The 22,250-nt window shown below is 35.2% G+C and overlaps 1 protein-coding gene across 5 annotated transcripts in view; it reads right to left on the bottom strand.

The window, feature by feature from the left end:
* Nucleotides 1-22,250, bottom strand: part of ADGRG6 (adhesion G protein-coupled receptor G6) — a 135,336-nt gene that overhangs the window by 32,906 nt on the left and 80,180 nt on the right. For all 5 annotated transcript variants that reach the window (XM_032873058.1, XM_032873057.1, XM_032873059.1 and 2 more), the window contains 9 exons: nt 17,542-17,627; nt 14,406-14,458; nt 13,365-13,427; nt 9,696-9,838; nt 6,807-6,918; nt 5,659-5,723; nt 4,771-4,981; nt 3,579-3,750; nt 2,077-2,217 (listed from right to left, as the gene is read on the bottom strand). In XM_032873058.1, coding sequence (XP_032728949.1) covers nt 2,077-2,217; nt 3,579-3,750; nt 4,771-4,981; nt 5,659-5,723; nt 6,807-6,918; nt 9,696-9,838; nt 13,365-13,427; nt 14,406-14,458; nt 17,542-17,627 — 1,046 coding nt within the window. The remainder of the gene's footprint in view (nt 1-2,076; nt 2,218-3,578; nt 3,751-4,770; nt 4,982-5,658; nt 5,724-6,806; nt 6,919-9,695; nt 9,839-13,364; nt 13,428-14,405; nt 14,459-17,541; nt 17,628-22,250) is intronic.

The following is a 22,250-nucleotide window of genomic DNA, read 5'->3' as shown; positions in this document are numbered from 1 at the left end:
CCATCCAGAATTTCTTTTCTTCTTTTAAAGATTTATTTGAGAGCAAGAGAGTGAGAGAACGAGCATAGGTGTGGGGGCAGAGCGAGAAGGAGGGCGTCTTATTCAGACTCCATGCTGAGGAGGAGGGGCTTATTCTCGGGTCTGAGATCATGACCATGAGATCATGACCTGAGCCAAAACCAAGAGTCAGACATTTAAACAACTGTACCATCTAAATACCCCCATCCAGAATTTCTACCTTCCTTCATTGTATACTTGCCACCCTCTGGAGCTTCCCCTTCAGAGATGAGGTTGTGAAGAAATCAAATCAGTGACTCCATATTGCAAAATGACTGGGGCCAACAGCATGTCTGTCAGCAAGACCTTCTCTCACTCCCTCTTCCCTCGTGTTTTTCTTGTGAAACCTCCTGCATTTCTCTATTGCAGCTTATAAATCAGTTGTCTGGGAATAATTACATGGCTTTTTATGTGCCAAATAAATCTCAGCATTCAGAGTATGGTTTTTTTGTTACTTACGTGTGATCATGCTCAATAAAGTTGGTAGTGGCTTGTGGATACCTAGTCTTTTCTTTTTTTTTTCTTTTTTTTTTTTTTTAAGATTTTATTTATTTATTTGACAGACAGAGATCACAAGTAGACAGAGAGGCAGGCAGAGAGAGAGAGGGAAGCAGGCTCCCTGATGAGCAGAGAGCCCGATGCGGGACTCGATCCCAGGACCCTGAGATCATGACCTGAGCCGAAGGCAGCGGCTTAACCCACTGAGCCACCCAGGCGCCCGATACCTAGTCTTTTCTTTAAAAAATATTCATCTCTTGTTCACTATGTTAAGGGAGTACCAGAGAATCTTTAAAATCTTCTGACTCTGCTATAAATTTGCTTTAAAAACCAAATATATGTTTCCTAATAATATGTTGATTGGGAGGTGCCAAGGGAGAAGGGAAAGGCAGCATGCAGAAGACAGACTCAAAATGAAACAATGACAGATTCTGACAGTTCTAACCTTTCTCCCAAACCCTTCCCTCTGGACTCAACCTCTTTGAACAGAGCCTCCTTCACCACCCATCACATTTTTGTGACACATACTGCATTGTTTTGTTTTTCAAGGTGGCACTGTAAGCCTCAAATAATTTTTACAAGTGCAGTTTATCTGTTCCTAACTATTAAAGCCTTCAGAATAATTAGCAATCACATTCTTAATTTACCCAAAATTTTATATAGCTTGTTTCTAAAACACTGGCTGAAAAAATGTTAAAATTTTAGAATTATTGTAAATGATTTCATGGTATTTCTTCTCTGCAACTTATATTGCCATGACCCTGTACGTGACAGTTGGAAGCAATGCTATTGGCCTTGAGACTTGCCTATTTTCTCTTACACAGATGACATTGTTTAATATATGCTGGTATCTTTAATTTAATAGACAACTTCCATTTTTTAAAAAGAGTTCAGTGAAACTACTCTGGATAGGGTTGCACTTTTACAGGCAATGAGTGGCCACCAGTATTTTCTGGCAGTGGACTTTCTAGTATCTAGAAATGATGCCAATAATAATGACAGTATGTGCTCAGCACAATGCCACCCAACTCTGGGGTGTGAGGGCCAAAGGTCTTTTGAAATATTAGTGGGAAAACTGATTAAAGCCAAGATGCTGCTCATTATGTAAACAGTCCTTCCTGCTGAATTTTAAAAAAAACAGAAACAAAAACCAAACCTTTCCTTTGGCATACAGTTTCTTTGACTCTGAAGGTCTAAACTGTTGGAGAGCATAAAATATTTAACAAAAGGAATAATAAATAATCCAATCTCCACAAATTCCATTCCTAATTGTACCATGCCAGTCTTAATCTAGTATTTGATTTATTTAAAAAACCTAAATGAACACTTCCTGTAATAAGGATATAATCACCTGAAATAAAATGCTTAACTAATGATGTTAAATTTTTTCATTTTTGAAGATATAGTAGGTTAATTTCTCTATATCTCTTGATATATTTTCAAGGAATCCAAGCTTTCATATTTTCCTTCTGAACAAAGAAATTCAACTTGCAACTGAAAAATGATTTAATGAACCCTTACCTGGAAAAGTCCAGTTTTATTGAAGAAAGTAAACTGTGCTCTTTTAACTAATACAGAATCTTCTTGACTTAAATTCTCAAGTAAGTTGGGAGGCAAACTTACAGAAGCCAATGGATCCATTTGTCCACTCTCAAAATACATCTGCCACACAAAGAGAGATGCACAGGTCGAGTAATGACAAATTACAATGATAACTACTCCACCTACTGAACGAGGCAGGAGAAGGGCTACTTAGCTAGGGCTGGGGTTTCCCTTTACCTTCAATGGAGTCACTGCCTTCCTGACTGAATCCCTACAGACAAAAGCCTGGATCTTCTCTGAGTTTTGAAAATGTGGAAAAGAGGGAAGATGCACTGATTTCAAGGCAAGTAGAGAGATCCACAAATCAGTTAACATCTTCAAGTATGAGTGAGATTTACACTTAATAGACTTTGAATTTTTCTCAAAACACCTAGTGAAAGATAACTACAAAAAAGGAAAAAAAAAACCCACAAGATTGAAGTTGATTTGTCTGGTTGCTGAGACAGAGTATCTCTGCACAGAGGAAGCAGCAGAAGTTGTATGAATAATCTTCGATATCATTTCCCCAGAATCCGCAGATCAGGACAAAACATGTCTTTCCACAAATGGACTCAGAATGAGACTGAGGCTGACCAACTTTTCACTCTTAAATGTGAAACAGAAATATCCAAAAGAGCCACTACTCTGAGGCGAAAAACATTCTTCCTTTCCTCCAGATTTTTAAACATTCCATCTTGGTTTATCTCCACAGTGGAGAAGCGCCACTGCGGGCTCTCCCATTTCAAGGACGATGTTCCGATCATTTCATTTACCCACACGGCTAACACTGACACACGTGGGAACTTGAAAGCTATCTGCTGAACAGTCACATCCACAGGGCAGAGAGGCTCTCCATTAACCCATCCAGTCTCATTACTGCCTACCCCTCCCAGGCTCCAAGCCACTTGTTCTCAACAGAGCTCTGTTCAAAGACTAGCCCAATCTGCAATGCCTGGAAACTTGTTCCAAGTGCAAACCTTGGAGATCCACCCGGGATCGACTAACTTAGAAGCTCTGGGGATGGGAGCCCACACTCTGTTCTAACAAGCACACCAGGTAGTAGTACGCAGTTTGACAACAATTGGTAGGGTTGAATACATGGCAGTTCTTCCCACCCAGACCCTGAATAAAGCCCTTTCTTCTAACTGAGCAGATCCCCTCCCACCACTCTCAATAGGGGTTTCCCACTCATGGTTGAACACTCAGTTCCACCGTCACCTCTTGCAGAAGGTAAGCTGACCACCCCATCACACAGGTGCTAAAAGTACACCTCCTCTCAGTGTCCACATGCCTGTGGCTACTGCTACTATTAACCTCAGCCAGTACCTGACCCACCTGCCTGCCACCCCACCAACCAAGATCCTGAAGCAGAAACTGGCAAGTGATCAGGTAGTTTTTCTTTGTCTAATTAATTAAAATTAAAGAAAGCACCAGCTCATTACCTGGAAATAGGATTCATTATTGCTTGGAAGACTGATGCTAAAATTTGAAATTTCATTTGTCTCTGGGGACAGGGATGATACTCCAAGGGCCAAATTCCGAGTTGTAATATTCACATGGGATGTGCTACTTAGGTCTATCTTGAAGGCCAATTTGTCAATTGTTTTTAAAGCTCTAAAGAAATGACAATACCACTGTTAAGCAACATGTTATTTATGTACTTGTACACATGCGATTTGCAGCAGGACAAAATACAGACCAAGTAAATCTGCCTTTAAATTTTCTGATCTTAACGACATGAATACCAACAAAATTACTCCAAACCATAACATCATCAATAAAAGTACAGAATCATACTGATGAATACATCCTCAAGAGAAATATTATCCTTTAAGGAATACCATTACATCACCCTAAACAAATATTGTTTTCCACTTCCTAGCCTTTTTCTTTCCTCATATATAAAAATACCTTTTCTATTTCATAACTGAGTGAGAATCAAAGGAAAATAATGAGGTAAAAGCATTTTTTTGGACTCTAAGACACTATAAAAAAGTTTGTAATTATTATGTAGATAAAGAAAGTCAAAAATATATTTTAAAAGATACAAGATTTTCATTGAAAAAATTTGGGTGAAATGAAGGAAACAAGAAATATTAACACATTAATTGAAATAAGTGGATGCATACTAATTGTGTAAAAATGGTACATTTCACATGCCCTGAGCATTTTCATTCCTGAAGTACAATGATCACAGCTATGGCATTTCCATGTCACAGTCCGTAGGACAGAATTTACATCGACCACATTATGCATAAAAGATGTGAGCGGAATGTTTGTTAAGTGTCTCCTTTGCAAAGAAAGTGTCCTATGCTAATATATATAATAGCTTATCTTGTGAATTAATTCCAGTTAACATTTTTTTCAGATGAGAAATGACATACTGATTATGTTTTTCTGGAGCTATTTATATATCTTGCCAGATGGACAATCCTAATCATTTTGTAAATTATATTTCTCAAGAGAGAAAATAGAGAACTTTGAAATCCATTTTGTGAATGATCTTGGGAAATGTCCATGGAAATTCTGGAGATTTAAATGATGAAAGCTGGACCCTAAGCAGTCAGATAACTGAGAAATTACATAACATGTATCCAATAAATTTTACTCTCCAGAAGAAAAAAAAAAACTTACTCAGAAGAAGACTCAAGCAAGTCACTGTCTGGACTGGTTAAGATATTGGAAAATATATTCATTAAAGTTGAACCAAGCATTATATCAATGTTTTCTTCTTTATTCACAATCCTTTTGACCTGTTCTACAATTCTGGTAATATTGGCTGAGCTTAAGTTCTGCCCATCACTGGTTAAATTTAAAATTTCGTTGGCCACTTCATTTGCTTCCTCTAAAAAAAGACAGGGAAAAAAAAAAAACAACCAACACACAAAATTTTGAACATTTCAGGAATCCAAAACATACTATGATATTTTCACTTCATAGTCCCCACTTTGGAGGGACCAATATTCATACAGAGTTCTAAGAGAAATATCCCCAGAATCACAAAATATAAGTGTATATCTCCTGCTTAAAAATAATACACAACTAGGGGTGCCTGGGTGGCTCAGTTGGTTAAGGGTCTGTCTTAGGCTCAGGTCATGGTCTCAGGGTCCTGGGATCTACCATCAGTGGGCTCCCTGCAAAGTGGGGAGCCTGCTTCCCTCTACCCCTTCCCCTCCACCCTCAACCAAGGTTTCATGCTTGCTCTCTTCCTCAAATGAATAATAAATAAAAAATTTAAAGAAAATAATACACAACTGAAAAACATTGACACAAGTATCAATTTATATGTTACATGTTCTCTAAAATTGTCTATTCTTAATCTCCAACAGAAAAAAAAAAACAGGACAAAAAGTTGGAATCTAGAAAAACAAAATTTTCTACCTTAAGTGAAACAATCATTTGCTTAGTTTTTGTTATTACAATGGTTATCATATAGCAGGAGAATACATCTGAAGAGGATGAAAACTATGATGTATGAAGTCATTTCATTTTGCCTGAGAGAACTGAAGAAAAATTGCTCACTTGAACAATTGGAGAGATCAGGAGGCCCCCAGTAGGCTACAGATTTGTTGGCAGCCTCAAGATAACTGTGGAACAAAACAAGATATTTCAAATATTTGGCATAAATGACACTTTAAATGACAAAATTAGTTAATAATAAGTTTGAGAATTTGCCTTTGGTACCTAGGAAATTTCATTTGAAAATAAAATTGTAATACATGGAAATAAAACTCCCACTAAGAATCTTACTAGAAAAAAAATCAGGTGCCATGCACCTTGGAAACACTATTGTGTGTCCTAAGCTAGGATATTCTGGTTACTAAGGTTAATGGCATACTCAGTAACATGGGTCAAACACCTCTTTAAGAACTTTGATAAAATCTGATTTTGATTTCACAAGACTCAGCAAATCAGGTTACAACCCACACTTTATAAGTGAGGGAAAGGACAGAGAAATCAAAGAACATTCCGAAGTCTCACAGCCAGGAAGAGGGAGAGCCTTGTTTCAAACTAGGGTCAGTAACTCTCTAAAGCTCCTTCCTTCCTTCCTTCCTACCACATGTCAAACAGCAGAATGTGCAAAGTTGGGCCAGTTTTCATTGCTGACCCCTTGTGTCCCTGTGAGAAAACTCTAACTGGGGGTGAGGCGGAGGGAGAAGGGCTGGTCTTAGTAGTCAGTGAATCCTCTGCGGTCAACCTGTGTCTGGGGTTTTTGTTAAACTCTTCGGAAAAGTCTATTCCCCGACAGCCTGCATTAGCAGCCCAACCTGAACCCTGAATTTATTCCCTCTTTTTCTGCTTCTTTTCACTCCAACAATAACCATTTCCAACTGTTTAAAAGTTTTGGAATTTCAGATGCATATTCCAAAAGCTGTGGGTTAGTGCCGTTCATCCACATGCTCTGCTCTAGAATCACCCTATGGTTTCCAGATTTTCCCATCTTTCTCTGGAGAAGGCTTAAATCATCATGGTGCTTGAAGTCAAAAGGCTTCTCTGGGTAACCTACCTGCCTCTTTACCCTCCATGAACTGTGTGATTTAGGTATTCACAGGCTTTCTTGCCCATCTTTCCAATCAATATGCAATGCATGGGAGCTATCGTGTAGCCTGTGTAACTCAGGAAGGTAGGTACTGTGGAGCTCTACTAGCAAGATTCAATAAAAGCATTACCATGTCCGTGAAGCAAAAAAGCCCTGTTTCCCTATACAGGGTTGGATGTATACAGAAGGTTGGATGTCTGGCCAGTAATAGCCTTTGGGATCCTCAACAGCAAGACAAAAACCTGCATGAAAATAAAAGCCAACATAGACATGTTCATCTATTCTTTGAAATTAGGGGTGAAAGATGAAAGAAAATGATGGTGTTGGTATTTAGGTATTTATTTCATGTAATACTAAAGTACCAGTTTTTTATGGTCAGAATTTGCAAAAATTTAGAAATCAGGAACAATAAACATTTAGTACATTTCAGATACAAAAATTATTCAAATCAAACCACACACTTAAGTAAGTATAATCATAAAACATGCATCATTATTCTAATACAAATCATTAGCCAATAAAATGAGTAAGATAAAGATATATTCAAAAAATAAACACTGCATGCAACAATGATCCTGAAAAATTCAAAATGTGATTTTTGAAGATCAAAATATGATCTTTTTCCAAAGGTGAAACCCTATAAAGTAATGCATTAATTGTGCTGTCATTGAGTTGTAAGCATATTTTACGGAAAACTTTTCTAGCTGTTCTGAAAGCATCTATTGCCTGGAAGTTTGCTGGGGGGATGTCAAGAGGAGACCCATGAACCAGCATCACAGGCCTCTTGCACATGCTCTCCTCCTCAAATCATCCCACCTGTTGTTGGAAAACTCTCTGGGCAAATGTCATGACATCAGTAATTCAGATTTTACGATTTTAAAAATACTTCAAATATAAGCAATATATTAATGACTACAAAATTATGTCATTTCAGGAAAGAAAAATAGCAAGTTAAACCAGACTATTGGAAACTGCTATTAGAGTTACCAACCAAATATTTAAAGAAATTTCCCATCTACACATTCTAATCCTTAACATCGCCAGGGTTTGTTCTTAATATTTTCAGTTGGTAGGAACTTTTCCTCATAGACCCACTTGGAGAAAAACAATAAAGCACAGAATTTAAATTAAGTCGTATAAATTATATGTCTAGGTATGCAGAGAGTTTTCTGGAATTCCTCAGCTCCTTAGAACAGAGATGAAGCTGGCTGACCCTCACAGAGCTACCCTGTCATATATAATCCACCATTCATCAAGCCACTTCCTCATGGAGACTCATTTGTGAAAGGTAGCATGTGCACTCTCTCCAGCCTCATGAAGCCCCATTTGTTAATAAGCAAGCACTTTCCCACGGAGGCTGAGAAAGTGTTCACGAGGATGATGTCCATAATGATGACTGGCATTCCGCCACCTCTGTGAGTTCTCTGTAGTTGTGTAAGTGGACACATTACATATGGGTAGTTCCTTATCAAAGCAGAGATGCCTGCTTCTCTATCACACCGGGATTCTGGCCTCAGTGGGAATCAGCCTCTTAGAAACTGAGAAATACTTGCTTCCCTCACCTTAGCCTACTGTGCATGTATCAGGAAAAGGATCAGTTTTATTTCTCTTGATCTCTATTAATATGCTTAATCATAACATAATTATATAACATTACAATAATAACTTCACTTCTGGTTGTCCATATTTGTGACCATTAATTTTTCCAAAATATTTACATCAAACCTCATTCACTTATTTTTTCAAGTATTTAAGTGATAGGGAATGTGCTGGGTGTTCATAGGGCAGGTGGGAAGTGAGGGTGATTAAAAAAAACAAAGAGGTGTTCTCAAGCCAGAGGAGATTCCTGTTTAAAGAAAATATCCATAAGAACGTAAATAAGTCCAGTCAAATATTATGGTCTTCTAATTTGTCCAGTGTTCTAGGGATCCAGAAAGCAGGAAGTGGATGCTCAAAGGCACTGATGTCACAAAACATCATCATGATGTCACAAAACACATCACAGAAAAGACAACTTTGGGCTATCTTTAAAACAATGGTGTGATATCAAGTAGAGGGTGGGAGTATGGAAGAGCCGTGTGGGCAAGACACAGAAAGGCATCAAGGAGCATGGCATGTCTGCAGAGGTACACATGTGTGGTTGGAGCTCCACATGCAAATAGTGTCTAGGTAAGAACTGATTCTAAATCTGGGCTAAGTCCCATATTTTACCTATTCCTGTGAAGTCAGTGCTATCATTAATGAAGATGGGAAGGATAAGAGAAGAGATGTTTTCTAATAAGAAACTGCCTTTTCTAAGATTTACCTCATTAGAGTTCCCATATATCCACATACATACTTTTTTAAATTAAAATATAATGTACTATTTGTTTCAGGGGTACAGGTCTGTGAATCATCAGTCTTATACAATTCACAGCAGTCACCATAGCACGTACCCTCCCCAATATCCATCACCCAGCCACCCTATCCCTCTCCCCGCCCCACCCCAGCAACCCTCAGTTTGTTTCCTGAGATTAAGAGTCTCTTATCCTTTGTCTCCCTTCCCCAGTCCCATCTTGTTTCATTTTTCCCTCCCTTCCCCTTATGACTCCCCGACGCTGCCTCTCAAATTCCTCAAATCAGAGAGATCACATGATAATTGTCTTTCTCTGACTTATTTCGCTTAGTATAATAACCTCTAGTTCCACATATACACTCTTTATTCCTTAAGCTAAAGTCAATTCTGATCAAGTCTAAATGGGCACTTTGCTCATATTCTTAGTTTTTCCAGATTATGTCCCCCAAATAAAGTGTAAACTCTCCTCTACCTCTTTCATTCCTTTAGATTCACATGTGTTGATATCTCTGATGTGAACCATGTCACCCACTTGTTACTACGCCACCAATATGATGAACATCATCATCAGAAAGAATAGTTTTCAATAAGCAAACAATGCACAGAGGAAGAATATTGTTGTTGCTGTTTCAAATAAACCTGAAAAGTTATATAAAATACACGTAAAAAATTAAAGACACTTACCCAGTTGCCTCACACTCACTGTATACAGCCTCAAGCCCTCATCCAGGGACTCATTATTTTTTAAGAGCTTCCGTTCAATGTCTTTTCCTTCTAAACTGGCATTGTTGGTAGCATTGTAAACTAGAAGGGCCAAAATCACCAACCTAGAAAAAGGTTTCAGATGTAATTATTGGAATTGCTGACTGGTTGGTTGGTTTTGTTTGTTTGTTTGTTTTTGGTGGAAAAGAAGGACATTTGGATATGGTAGTAAGAGGGATGACCATGAAGGGTTGAGACAGGAGAAATAGGCCAAGGCACTCAGACACTCCTGTGGCTACATAAATTATAATGTTAAAAATATCTCAGTATTGGGCGCCTGGGTGGCTCAGTGGGTTAAGCTGCTGTCTTCGGCTCGGGTCATGATCTCAGGGTCCTGGGATCGAGTCCCGCATCGGGCTCTCTGCTCAGCAGGAAGCTTGCTTCCCTCTCTCTCTCTGCCTGCTTCTCTACTTGTGATCTCTCTCTGTCAAATAAATAAATAAAATCTTTAAAAAAAAATCTCAGTATGAATAGATTATATATATATATCTCCTGTATAATTCTATCTTATCATATCACTATCACCTCATTTCTTTTAAGAACTATTTTAAGTAATATTTATAGCATACAGGCAAGAAAGTATCATACTTGTGGTTAATTAGTCATTGTTTCTTTAGAGCCAAAAATGAAGTTTTTTTAGAAAAGCTAAGCTCCAACGAATCTGACTAAACTGATCATTTGACTTTAAAATTATTAAGGGTGTTATTGTTTACAAAAGTGTTAATAATTTCTCCAGAATAGTGATAATGATTTTCCATCTCTGTGAAGCATTGCAAGTATGTTGTATGGTGAAAAGTTACAAAATAAATACTTAAAATATACATGGTATTTGCGGGGGGTATTACAGAAGGAGTTTATAGACTGTCTGACCTTGAATGTCTTTAAAAAGAAAATATTTCTATGAGAAGCAGAGATGTATCCTAAAAATCCCACCAAAACTTTTGGTTCTACATTTTGAAATAACATAATTTTCTGTTTCACTATAATCATAACTAGAGTCAATAGCAGAAATCAAAACACGCCAAATTCAACATAATAATGCTGCTTTTGAAATAAGTATTGCCAGTAGAGAGGCATGACATATTGTATTTATAAAATTATATAGTTGTCAATAAAAATAAAACCGAATACTGATATATTTGTGGTGCTAAAAAAATGAAAGACTAAATGAAATCCATGCTATTCAAGGCTAGGTGAAATTAAAGAAGGGCTCCATTTCCCCCCTAAATATCTGTGTTAATTTCAAAGACAAAGTGTGACTGTTCTCATAATTCAGTCCGAAAACCTATTTATCTCAAAAATGATCTACTCCTCACTGTTCACATATAAGTCATACTTCAGGTTGAGCAAGACATAGATGTAAAAACAATGGTGAACTGTGATAATGATTTTTTAAGTGGCCTAGGAAAAGTATCCTCTGATTAAATTATTGTAGGAAGATAAGCTTTGCTACTCCAGTTACTGAGAGCTTCGTGTTGGGAACATGACCTTTTACTTCTCTTGAATGTTGAGAACATAATGAGTACGATGCATTGTGATAATCCTGAATACCCAATTCAGCAATTCAAGAGCGGCCACGCATTTTCACTGGTCTTATCTCTGTATTTTCCTCTCTCATCCTGAAAACTGAAACTCACTTACGGTTCCACAAAGTTTCATTGGTTGTTACCATCAATCATCTTTTATTTGAATAAACCCGTCTCTGCAGCTTCGGTTTCCTGCCTGTCCAGGCAATAGAGGATGATAGCATTATCTGAGGTTATGGTCTATGTTAAGTGTTACAATCCAATAGAAGGAAAAGTTTGGAAAAAAGTTTGTGTATAAAACTAATAGAGTCTGGTTTTGAGAAAAATTATGAGGGACTACAAAGATTCATCAATGAGTGTAGAGAGGAGAAAAAAGGGGAAAGACTATAAGAATACATTTTAAAACAATTCAAAAGTCATTAAAACATGCTTACACAATAGGCTTTTAAATAATTTCAAAAATTTTTGAGACAAAGATTCAAAGATTCATACCGAAGAAAAACTAAACATTGGGCGCCTGGGTGGCTCAGTGGGTTAAGCCTCTGCCTTCGGCTCAGGTCATGATCCCAGGGTCCTGGGATCGAGTCCTGCATCAGGCTCTCTGCTCAGCGGGGAGCCTGCTTCCTCCTCTCTCTCTGCCTGCCTCTCTGCCTACTTGTCATCTCTCTTAAATAAATGAATAAAATCTTTAAAAAAAGAAAAACTAAACATGTGGACTTTCCCATATATATGGTCTTAGTTCCCGCTCCCTCTAATTTTCTGTAAAATTGCCTGTTGGTTTGACAGAAAACGGAGAGTCCATGAATTTAAATGTTTTTCAAGCAAGAGTTTCTGAGGTACTGATGTACACTAATGATGGCTGACTCAGTATTACCCGGTAGTAGAAGAATCATAGAAGGTCCACTAAAAAGGGCACTGCTGACTTCCTGAAGAGGATTCACAACTGGTGATACCCCAAACTACAGCTGCCTCAATTATTAGACAAAGTGTTCAGCAAAGGGATCCATATCTCTGATCTGTTATTCAAAGCTCAACATGACCTAGCAGCACAGGTTAGAGAAAAAAAATGATTTGGCTAAATAGAAAAGTCCTGTCACCATCAAGACTATAGTATTAAAATAATTATTCTGTTCTTCAGATCATAAAGGAAAAAGAACAAAGAAGATAAAAAACAAATTTCCCTCATCAGATAGCTCGAGCCAATCTGTTGAATACATACCAAAATGAAAAGTTTCAATTATAACTTAAACACATCTGCTTTCCTAATATTAAACAGAAAAAGAAAAAAAAATAAGAAGAAACTCTCTGGTCAACTCTCATATGAAATTCTATTTTTATCTTCTCCTGGTAAGAGTATATCACCTGAAAAGAAGGATATTCCATCATTATGGCTAAATCTGTAAAATTAATTCAGTGTATTGACACAGAGCCAGACTTACCTGAACTTTTGACTTTCAACTATTTCCTTTTCTCTTCTTTGGAAAAGTAATAGACTACCTGAACACAACTAAATTTATTTCATTTAGGAGTTTAAGTTTTTTTAAATTACACAGCACTCTGAACAGTTGGCTTTTATATGCCAGCTGAATCTGTAGGACAGATCTGTTAAATTACCTGCTTGCTTAAGTCATTATCTTGATTTAAAATTTTAAAATGGACACTTCCAAAAATTAACTGTTACCCATATTGTTAGATGCTACTGTACATAAGTACCTTACTTAAAGCTGTAACTATCTTTTTTTTCTTTGACAGTCTTTTTGAAATTTCAATTAAGAGGTAATGGGTTATCATAAGTAAACTAAAAATACAAAAAATAATAACTCATACATTTTAAGTGTTCTACTTCTGAATTATTTTTCATCAGATGTACATCTCTATCCACTCTACTATTTGATGCCTTTGACCACAAGAAAAAAAAAATTAGTGTGCCAGTGTTAAGGAGATAACTTAAAAGCATTACCTGTTAAAATGTTTCTCTCATCTCATTATTTTCACTTCTCTACCAGTCAAAACAAAGAGCTAGAGAAAGGATGTTACACTTTCTGTAAGACTTTGTCAGTGTTACCTTTGATCATTCACAATGCTTCTCTTGACTTTAATCTTGTCCTCTCCCGTGTCCAGGTGAAAACTATAAATACAATATGTATATTCATTATCAACCTCATCTGCCACATCATCAGCAACAAAATTTGAGGAGGTAAAAGAAAGAGGCAAAATGAACATTTTAAGCCAGTATTTCCAGCGTGTGTCCTGAGGTTCCAGTTCTTTTCATATGCCTGAGATCAAATGGCTCCTTTGTAAATGAGCTTGGCAGCTGTGCCCTTTTTCTCTTTTGTTCTCTTTTCAAGACTCATGATGCCATGTTGGTTATACTAAATAATCTGAGATATTTGGATTTATAGAAATCTGCTTCAGTTTGTTTAAGAATGTACTTCCTGAGCTAATTCAACATGGGATCCCTTTTCATGTGTTAACTTAGGATGTCTCTTGGGTTCACAGAATATCTATCTAGGGGTAATGACATACACTTTTGAAAACGAATTTGAAACTGTGAATGCAAGTTGCAGAGGAGGATATGTGGATGATACTATTTGCTAGGCAGTGCAAGTATTTTAATAGAATAGTAAAATATATTTTTGAAAAGCTAGGTGCAGAGCGTAAGTGTCTTATCTTGTAGAAAAACGGTCTCCAAACTGCGGTGCTATCACTGGTTCACTGGGGTGTGAGATGAAACTAACAGAACTTCTATATATACTTGATTATCTTGTTATATTTTGTAATATATTTCTAACATGTATTGGTTAAGTAAGACACAGATTTTAAATAAAAACACAAAATCACAAATATATTTTGGGAATACATACTAGTTTTTTAAAAAAAGATTGGGATCCATGATCAAAAGAAAATTAAAACCAATTGCTGAAGCACTGAAGATTTTAATGCAAAGAAATGATATAATACAGAGTTGTTTTAGAAAGACTATAAATATGGTGTATGTATATGTGTGTACTGGTGTCATGTGTGTGGGGTATAGTCGGAGAGATGAAGAGTAGCATTAAACTAGACACTACTTTTTATTTTTCAAATCATTCATTCTGTCATTTACCTGATATTAACCACAAAAACAGTGTAGTTCCAATTTTGGAAGGTTGAATTGAGCTGAAAAACACAATGGAAAAGGGTGAGTTCTGATAATACTTTCTAAAAAATATCTGAATCTAGTTTCTTCCCTCCCAAAAGATAAGTTGTTATTGGAATAAGACCCTGGAAAAATCCCAGAGAGCCAGAGGAGTGAAAGAAAGGTAAAAATAACATTCACTGGATCATAATATGCCAAGAACTTTACAAAGATGGTTTCTTCGATCTCACAACGACTAATGAGATAGGTATTATCTGTTCCCCAACCCTTATAGATGAAGAAACTGAGCTTCATGGAGAGGAAACAGCTTGCCCAATGTCCCCAACTAAGAAGTAGCAGATCCCAGATTAGAATCCAAGTATGTTTGTCTGGAAACACTATACTTTTCCTCTCTAGTCCATATTATAATGGGCCCCACTCTAGTGGTTCTTTGAATTAGCCATAACACTGAGGGCTACATAGGAGGATAAGCACAATAAACACCTTCTATATTCTTCATTCAACAAACACTGTGGTACAATAACACATATTTTTCTAGTAAGTATCACTTCATAAAGATATTAGTAAGAAGAATTACAAATTAACAACACAAACCTTTAAAAAACAAACAAAATGAGTTCAATATTATTGGGAACTATGTTAATTATTATGTGAGTTATTTAATAGTCTTATAGGTCTTAGCACCAGACTTTTTTTTTTCTTTTTTTTTTTTAATAAACATATTATATATTTTTATCCCCAGGGGTACAGGTCAGTGAATCGCCAGGTTTACACACTTCACAGCACTCACCATAGCACATACCCTCCCCAATGTCCATAACCCCAACCCCCCTCTCCCGACCCCCCTCCCCCCAGCAACCCTCAGTTGGTTTTGTGAGATTAAGAGTCACTTATGGTTTGTCTCCCTCCCAATCCCATCTTCTTTCATTTACTCTTCTCCTACCCCCCTTAACCCCCCATGTTGCACCTTCTCTAGCACCAGACTTTTTAAAGAAACAATGGATTATGGATTCCTTTCCATATAAATAGCAACCTCCCATGACGCACTGTCCAATACGGTCACAAATGGGATATCATTACTGTTATGAAATCTTCCTATTTCTGTATCACTTTCAAAGGGTATTTTAGGTCTTATTTCATATACACATTTAGCCTTCCTTGCAAGCATTCTTAAAGTTGAATGTAAATTCTACGAGGTGCGGACAAAAAGAATTAAATTATTTTAAATTAAAACAGCAATAATATGAATCAGGAACACCACTTGTGTTTTCTCTAGTATCAAGCATCTGCTTTGGTATCTCGCATCCTAAATGAAAAGTTTCCAGTAAAGTTTAGATTCAGATGAGAATGAAGCTACATTGAAAACTATGCTTGTAATAAATATAAATGTAAAATTATATATGCTACCTAAGGCACAGACTCTCCAGTGAATGTTAATTTCCCAGATTAATAATATTAGTAGTGGCTTATTTGAGCCACTTGTATCTTTTTTATCTTTTTTAATCATTCTTACTTAAAACAAAAAGAATTCTTGGAAGTAAATGGGTTGCAAGACATCGGGGAGGGTATGTGCTATGGTGAGTGCTGTGAATTGTCTAAGACTGATAAATCTCAGACCTATACCCCTGAAACAAATAATACATTATATGTTAATAAAAAATTAAATTAAATTAAATTTTAAAAAAGAATAGGCTCTTTATGTAAGGCTGCCCTCCATTTGGAAATGAAATATATCTCCCAGTGTTTGAATTAATTACTGACTATAATACGTCAGTCCAAAAAGTCAACAGCAGCATTTTTCATTGACTTCTATTAGAGAATGTTGCTCCTCTCAATTTTATAATAGAATTGTTCTATCCATATGATTGTTTCCTATGTTAACCTGTTTTAAAGTGTATTGAGAATAGTTTTCTTACTACAGACCCTTCAAAACAAGACTATATTGTTATATTATTCTTCAAAGATAGATAGATAGATAGATAGATGATAGACAGATAGATAGATAAACAGAGAGACCATAAGCTCTACATCTCAATGTATGATTTAACTTTGTTTTGCTACCAAAGGCATGCTTACTAGATACCTTCTGCATAAGAAAACCTGTCTTTCACAAAATGTATACTAGAGTGACTTTATTCAGTGTTAAGACTATAGTAGTATTACACATAAAAAGTAGTACAAAGTCTCACAGTATGCAGTAGACAGAAAAGAAAAAAGAAAAAAAGAAACCTATGGAAAATGAAATTTTTGTTATGGAGACAAAAAAAATAGGTGATATCTGTAAGGACAAGAAAAAAATAAAATACTGAGGTTGTTTTCTTTTTACTGGAAATTACAAAAATTTTCATTAATAGAATACTGATTAAATAAATTAGTATGCACTAAATCTCCAACAAGAGAAGACTTGGGAAACCAATGAGCAGGTAGCCGCATAATGGAATACTATGCACCATTTAAAAAAAAAAAAAAAGGAAGGTCTCTGCTCACTTACAATATAAATCTGGCAATAACAAAAGTAAGTACAGTGTAGAATGGTATGCAAAATATGTTTTTAGTGTAAAAAGGGGGGAAAAGAGGAATCTATAGTCTTATTTTCTTTTATATGCACAAAGAAATTCAGGGGGGAAAAAACAAATAAGAAAAATTAACAGTGATTACTAAGCAGATGGGTTGGTCTCCAGGGAAATGAGCTACAGGGATGGGTAGAATATTTTCATGATATATTTTGTTATGCTTTTTGGTTTATGAATCAAACACTCAAACAATTAAATTAAAGATGTATAATCTGTTTTTTAAAGCTCTGCTGAAAATGTAGGGATATAGTAGTAAACAAAGATACCTATGAAAATATATTTCTATTTGTGTGGTACTTTTCTTCCTTAGATATTCATCATCTATTAGGCTTGTCCTTGATTCAAGTGCACCTCCCTTTCTAGAAATCAGCATACACCTCACTTCTACGTCTATTCTTAGTATATATAAGGAACAGCGTCTATGCACCAGTGTGATCTGTGGACTCAGTTACCCAGACAGCAGAGTCCCTTCCAGATTTCCAGAGGTTAAAGTTTTCAAATCAAAGAAGACATTGTACAAGTTCACTTACCCATTCTGCTACCTTGCTCTGCACTTTAACCTCAGGGTGACGAAGGATATTTTGCATCACTATGGAAATTCTATAGACAATTCCATCTGTCCATTGGAAATAGGATTTAGTCCGTTAATTATAATTTACAGTTATATAATTCCCAAGTTAAATTTACAATCACACAATTTTAAACACTTTAAAAGAAATGGCTTTTTTGGGAGATAGAGATTCCAGTAGGAATGAATAAGTCACAATAATAAAAGGTACAGTGCAGAGAACATAGTCAGCGGCATTGTAATAGCATTTGTGTGATGACAGATGGTAGCTATACTTGTAATGAGTACAGCATAACACACACACACTTGTTGAATCACTATGTTGTACACCTTAACACTGTCAACTACACTTCAATTAAAAAAAAAACTAAAAAGAACAGAACACCTTCTACATAGGTACAGAAAATTTGAGATATTTTGACGTTATGCTTATTGATCTTTGTAACTTCTTAGAAAGAGTTCTCAATTAATTTATTCTTATAAATAATTCATTGTCTTGCAATTATCACCTACATGTTTCTTTAATTCTATGGATTTTGGATATAGAATTCTAAAATTTTCTCATGACTTTTTCATGTACAATTTGATCTCTTATAACAATTATCATTTTTTTGTACACTATAAGGAACAACAGAGTTTGGGATATAAAAACTTGAGTGGGATGATGGACGAAGTTAACCTGAAAAAGAATAAGCATACATATATTTGGTGCCCTCGGCCCCTTATTCTTCTTTTTCTCTTTCCCCTCCCGAATATAGCATTTATTTCTACTCATTTACCAGATCTTTCATCAAAGTTCCATAAATATAGTCGCTTGTATCAGAGTAAAGGGGGAAAAGAAAAAATATTTGCAGATAGAATTTTAACTGGGCTAAGTTGCTTCAGAAAGAAAAACTTATGGGAAAGGAAAGTTCTGCCTTTTTCTTTTTGGGACAATCTTTAAAGTAGCCTTTAGATATATATATAAATATATATATTTATATATTTATATATTTATATATTTATATAACTCAATTTATACAGCTCAATTTACATTTACAAATATATATATATTACATTTACAAAATGTAACATATATATTATTAACATATTTTATTTATATTTATATTTATATTTATTAATATATTTTATATATTTAATATATAATATATTTTATATATTATATATATTATTAATATATTTTATATATTTAATTTATATATATTACATTTACAAAATTTACAAAATATATATATATATTTATATTATATATATATATTTTGTAAATGTAATATATATATATTTATATATATTTTGTAAATGTAAATTGAGTTGTCTGGTAAATTGAAGTTACCAGCCAGGCTTTGCTAAATCTCTCTAGAAGTGTGTTAGAGGGTGACTTACTATAAGCAGCTAATAAAAAAATATATATCATTTTAAAATATCATAGGCTATACAGAGAAAAAAATTGAATACCTGTTATTGTCAGTCATCTTTCTTCATGCTTATAGTTTGGTATATCTTAAGTATATCTTAAGTAAAGTATGCACAGAAAATGTAGAAATATATAATTAAAACAATGTTGAGGAATAGATGTAATAAAAAAGTTGGGAAGTCAGTAGAAAAAATATAAAACCCTGACTCCAGAAACCCCTATAATCTATCAAAATGGAAATTCCAGTCACACTACTAAAGGAATGCTTTTCCATTATGGGGTCAGAATCTCATGCTAAAAATTTTTCCACTCCCTGATGTAATAATATAAATACATGAAATTTGCACAAGTCCAAGGACAAGTGGGTTTAACTTATGCAGACTAGGTTATTTAGCTTCTAAAGCTCTCCAAGTATTTTAATGATTTTTTGATTTTATGTTCCTCTCAAAATAATCTGAATTTAAAATATTTAGAGGAGTATATTCAAAACAAATGATATTAATTCAGATTAAAAAAAACCTTTATCACACAGTATAGGTCATCATATCAAATCACGGACATTCTGAGTGACTGAGGAGAAATCCAAATTGCAGACGTCCAAGACATATTCCAGGATCCTAAGGGTATCCTGTGTATTCCCGGTGTCAGCAGAGGAGCTGAAAAGCAACCACTAGATGGAGACCTAAAGCATGTGCTTAAGAGTAGTGTTCTTTCCCTCTCAGGAAAATATTGCAAAATACTAAAACTCATTATTTTTTTTTATTATTACTGACATTTCTGTAATGTTTTGGAAACATTTAAGATATTCTTCTTTAAGTTTTAAATATTTCCTGCCTCATTTTTTTCCCAATCTGCTGTTATTTATAAATGAAAAAGACATCCAATATCAGAGACAGCCTAAATCAATATATAAATACAGCACTCTCCCTAGAGTTAAATTGCTTACAGCAAATAAAACGTGAACACAGAGAACAATGTAACATCTTATGTTACAGATTCTCTTATGCTATAGGTCATTTTCAAGTAATCTCCGTTCAGAAGCCTCAGAATGAGGCTATATACTATATACTATATACTCGGGAGTCTACTTGTTACACTTATTTAAAATTTCTGAATGATGTAGGCAAACAAGTCCAGGAGTGTACTGTCAAAACAAGATAAAATGTCCACCAAAGAACTGGTAGGAAGGGTTTTGGATTGTAGCAAAATACCTGGCTTAAGCATTGCTGTTGCAGAAAATGAACAATTAAGACATAATGATTCAGGCTTTCCCATGTCATCCCAGCAGTCAAGGGGTCTTCTATAGGTATAACAACTCACATAGGGTCTCAATAGAAACGCTAATCACACATTTTCATATATTCCAGAGACTTCAAAAGATATATGTATTGTCCTAATAATGACAGCCAAGCCAAAAGAATTCGTGATAGACATTTCTTAAGGTGAGGGGCATGGTGGGGGGACAAATTTACAAGCATACCCATTTTCCAATAAAGGACTCTTTCAATCAAGTAGAACCTTAAAGTAGAAATCATTGCTTGCCATTATAGATGTGGTGTCAAAACAGTATATTCCTGTCAATAGGTCTTTCTCCAATTAATCATTTTTTTGGTCCTTCTTAGCACTCTTTCCAGGGTTTCTTAGGAGACACAGAAATGACACTATGTATTTATTCTATATTCAAGGATGTGAAACATAGGTTTGAAAAGGTAGGTTTTAAAACATTTGTTTGAAAAGAGAGATGTTATAATATACACCAAATGTTATTTTAGAGTCAAAATGATATCTTTGAACTGGTGATGAGGTCTCTGTAACATGACAGTTGGATTTATAATATGACTGGAGTTCTGCTCATTCTACACACATGATTTCTTTAGGTAACTGGCATCCAAAGCTAGATTGATTGTCCAATCTATACACACATCCAGAGAAATTTTTTTTTATTTGAATAGTTAAACATATGTTTTTTGAATAGTTAAACATATGTCAAGAATCTGGAAGCATGGGGTGCCTGGGTTGCTCAGTGGGTTAAAACCTCTCCCTTTGGTTCAGGTCATGATCCCAGCGTCCTGGGATCGAGCCCTGCATCGGGCTCTCTGCTCAGCAGAGGGAAACTCACTCACTCTCTGCCTGCCTCTCTGGCTACTTGTGATCTCTCTGTCAAATAAATAAATAAAATCTTTGAAAAAAAAAAGAATCTGGAAGCAGTGATGTAATTAATACATGTAAGCTAGATTTTTAGAACAATAATAAGGACTAACGGAGTTATTCCCTTACTTGGGTTACTTGTGTTGACCCCACAAGATTTAATATTCAGTAGCACTGGAGTGATGATTCAAGCACAGAAAGTACAATTTAGTATGCAAATAATAATTGGCCCAAGAGTGCTCCTTAAGAGTATAATGGAAAAGGCTCAAAAGTTATTTGTGGGAATACCTAGATTATCCATCCCATATTGAAATATCTGTTTATGAAAAATAACTTAAAGATATGATTTTCCTAGTATACAAACTGAGGTAACAGATACAAGTCATATTGAAGATAACAAAAAGAACTTTCCATAGAGAAACAGGAATACTTCATAAAGTTTAGGAAAAGAAATTTTATGGATACACTGAAGAAATATGTCTGATTATCAAACAGTTACAACCCCCAACCCTCCCCATACCAGCATATCATCACTGATAGACCCAGCAAAACTCTTCAATAAGCCAGAATTTAAAGGACTGGATAAGTTAGATGCCAAATTTGATAGTTGTGCCTATCTTTCTTACAGTGAATAATGAAACAGGATTTTCTGATATATCAGATCGTAAGCCTGAGTGAGTTTCCCAAGGAATAAGAAAAGTGTTTATCTGGAATTGCTGACAGTATATAAATGATTTAGATAGTCTAGGACATGACGTTAAATCCCATTTATTCACAAGGTGAACAAGTAATTCTCTTTCCAATTATTTCTAATTTGACTACATCAAAGAAAAAATATTAATTATAGTCTGTCTCTAACTCTTTGTTAACTCTCCCTTTTTTAAAAAGATAATGAAGTCTTCAGGCATAGAGATATGAGAAAGCAATAGGATATAGAGAAAATTCAAAAACATTGTTTTCATTACACTTATTCTTGCTTTTCATTTCTGTTTTACAACAAACTACTGATTTTACAAGAGCAATATTGATTTTCCCATATAAATGCAAATGTTTAAATAAAAACATGAGTCAATTTAGATTTAAAACTATTAAATCAATAGTACAGATCT

Source organism: Lontra canadensis, unplaced genomic scaffold (genome assembly GCF_010015895.1).
Source record: "Lontra canadensis isolate GAN:19392208 unplaced genomic scaffold, GSC_riverotter_1.0 scaffold47, whole genome shotgun sequence".
Taxonomy (NCBI): Eukaryota; Metazoa; Chordata; class Mammalia; order Carnivora; family Mustelidae; genus Lontra; species Lontra canadensis.
Note: the sequence above shows the minus strand (reverse complement) of the source record. Positions and strands in the feature narration are given on the sequence as shown.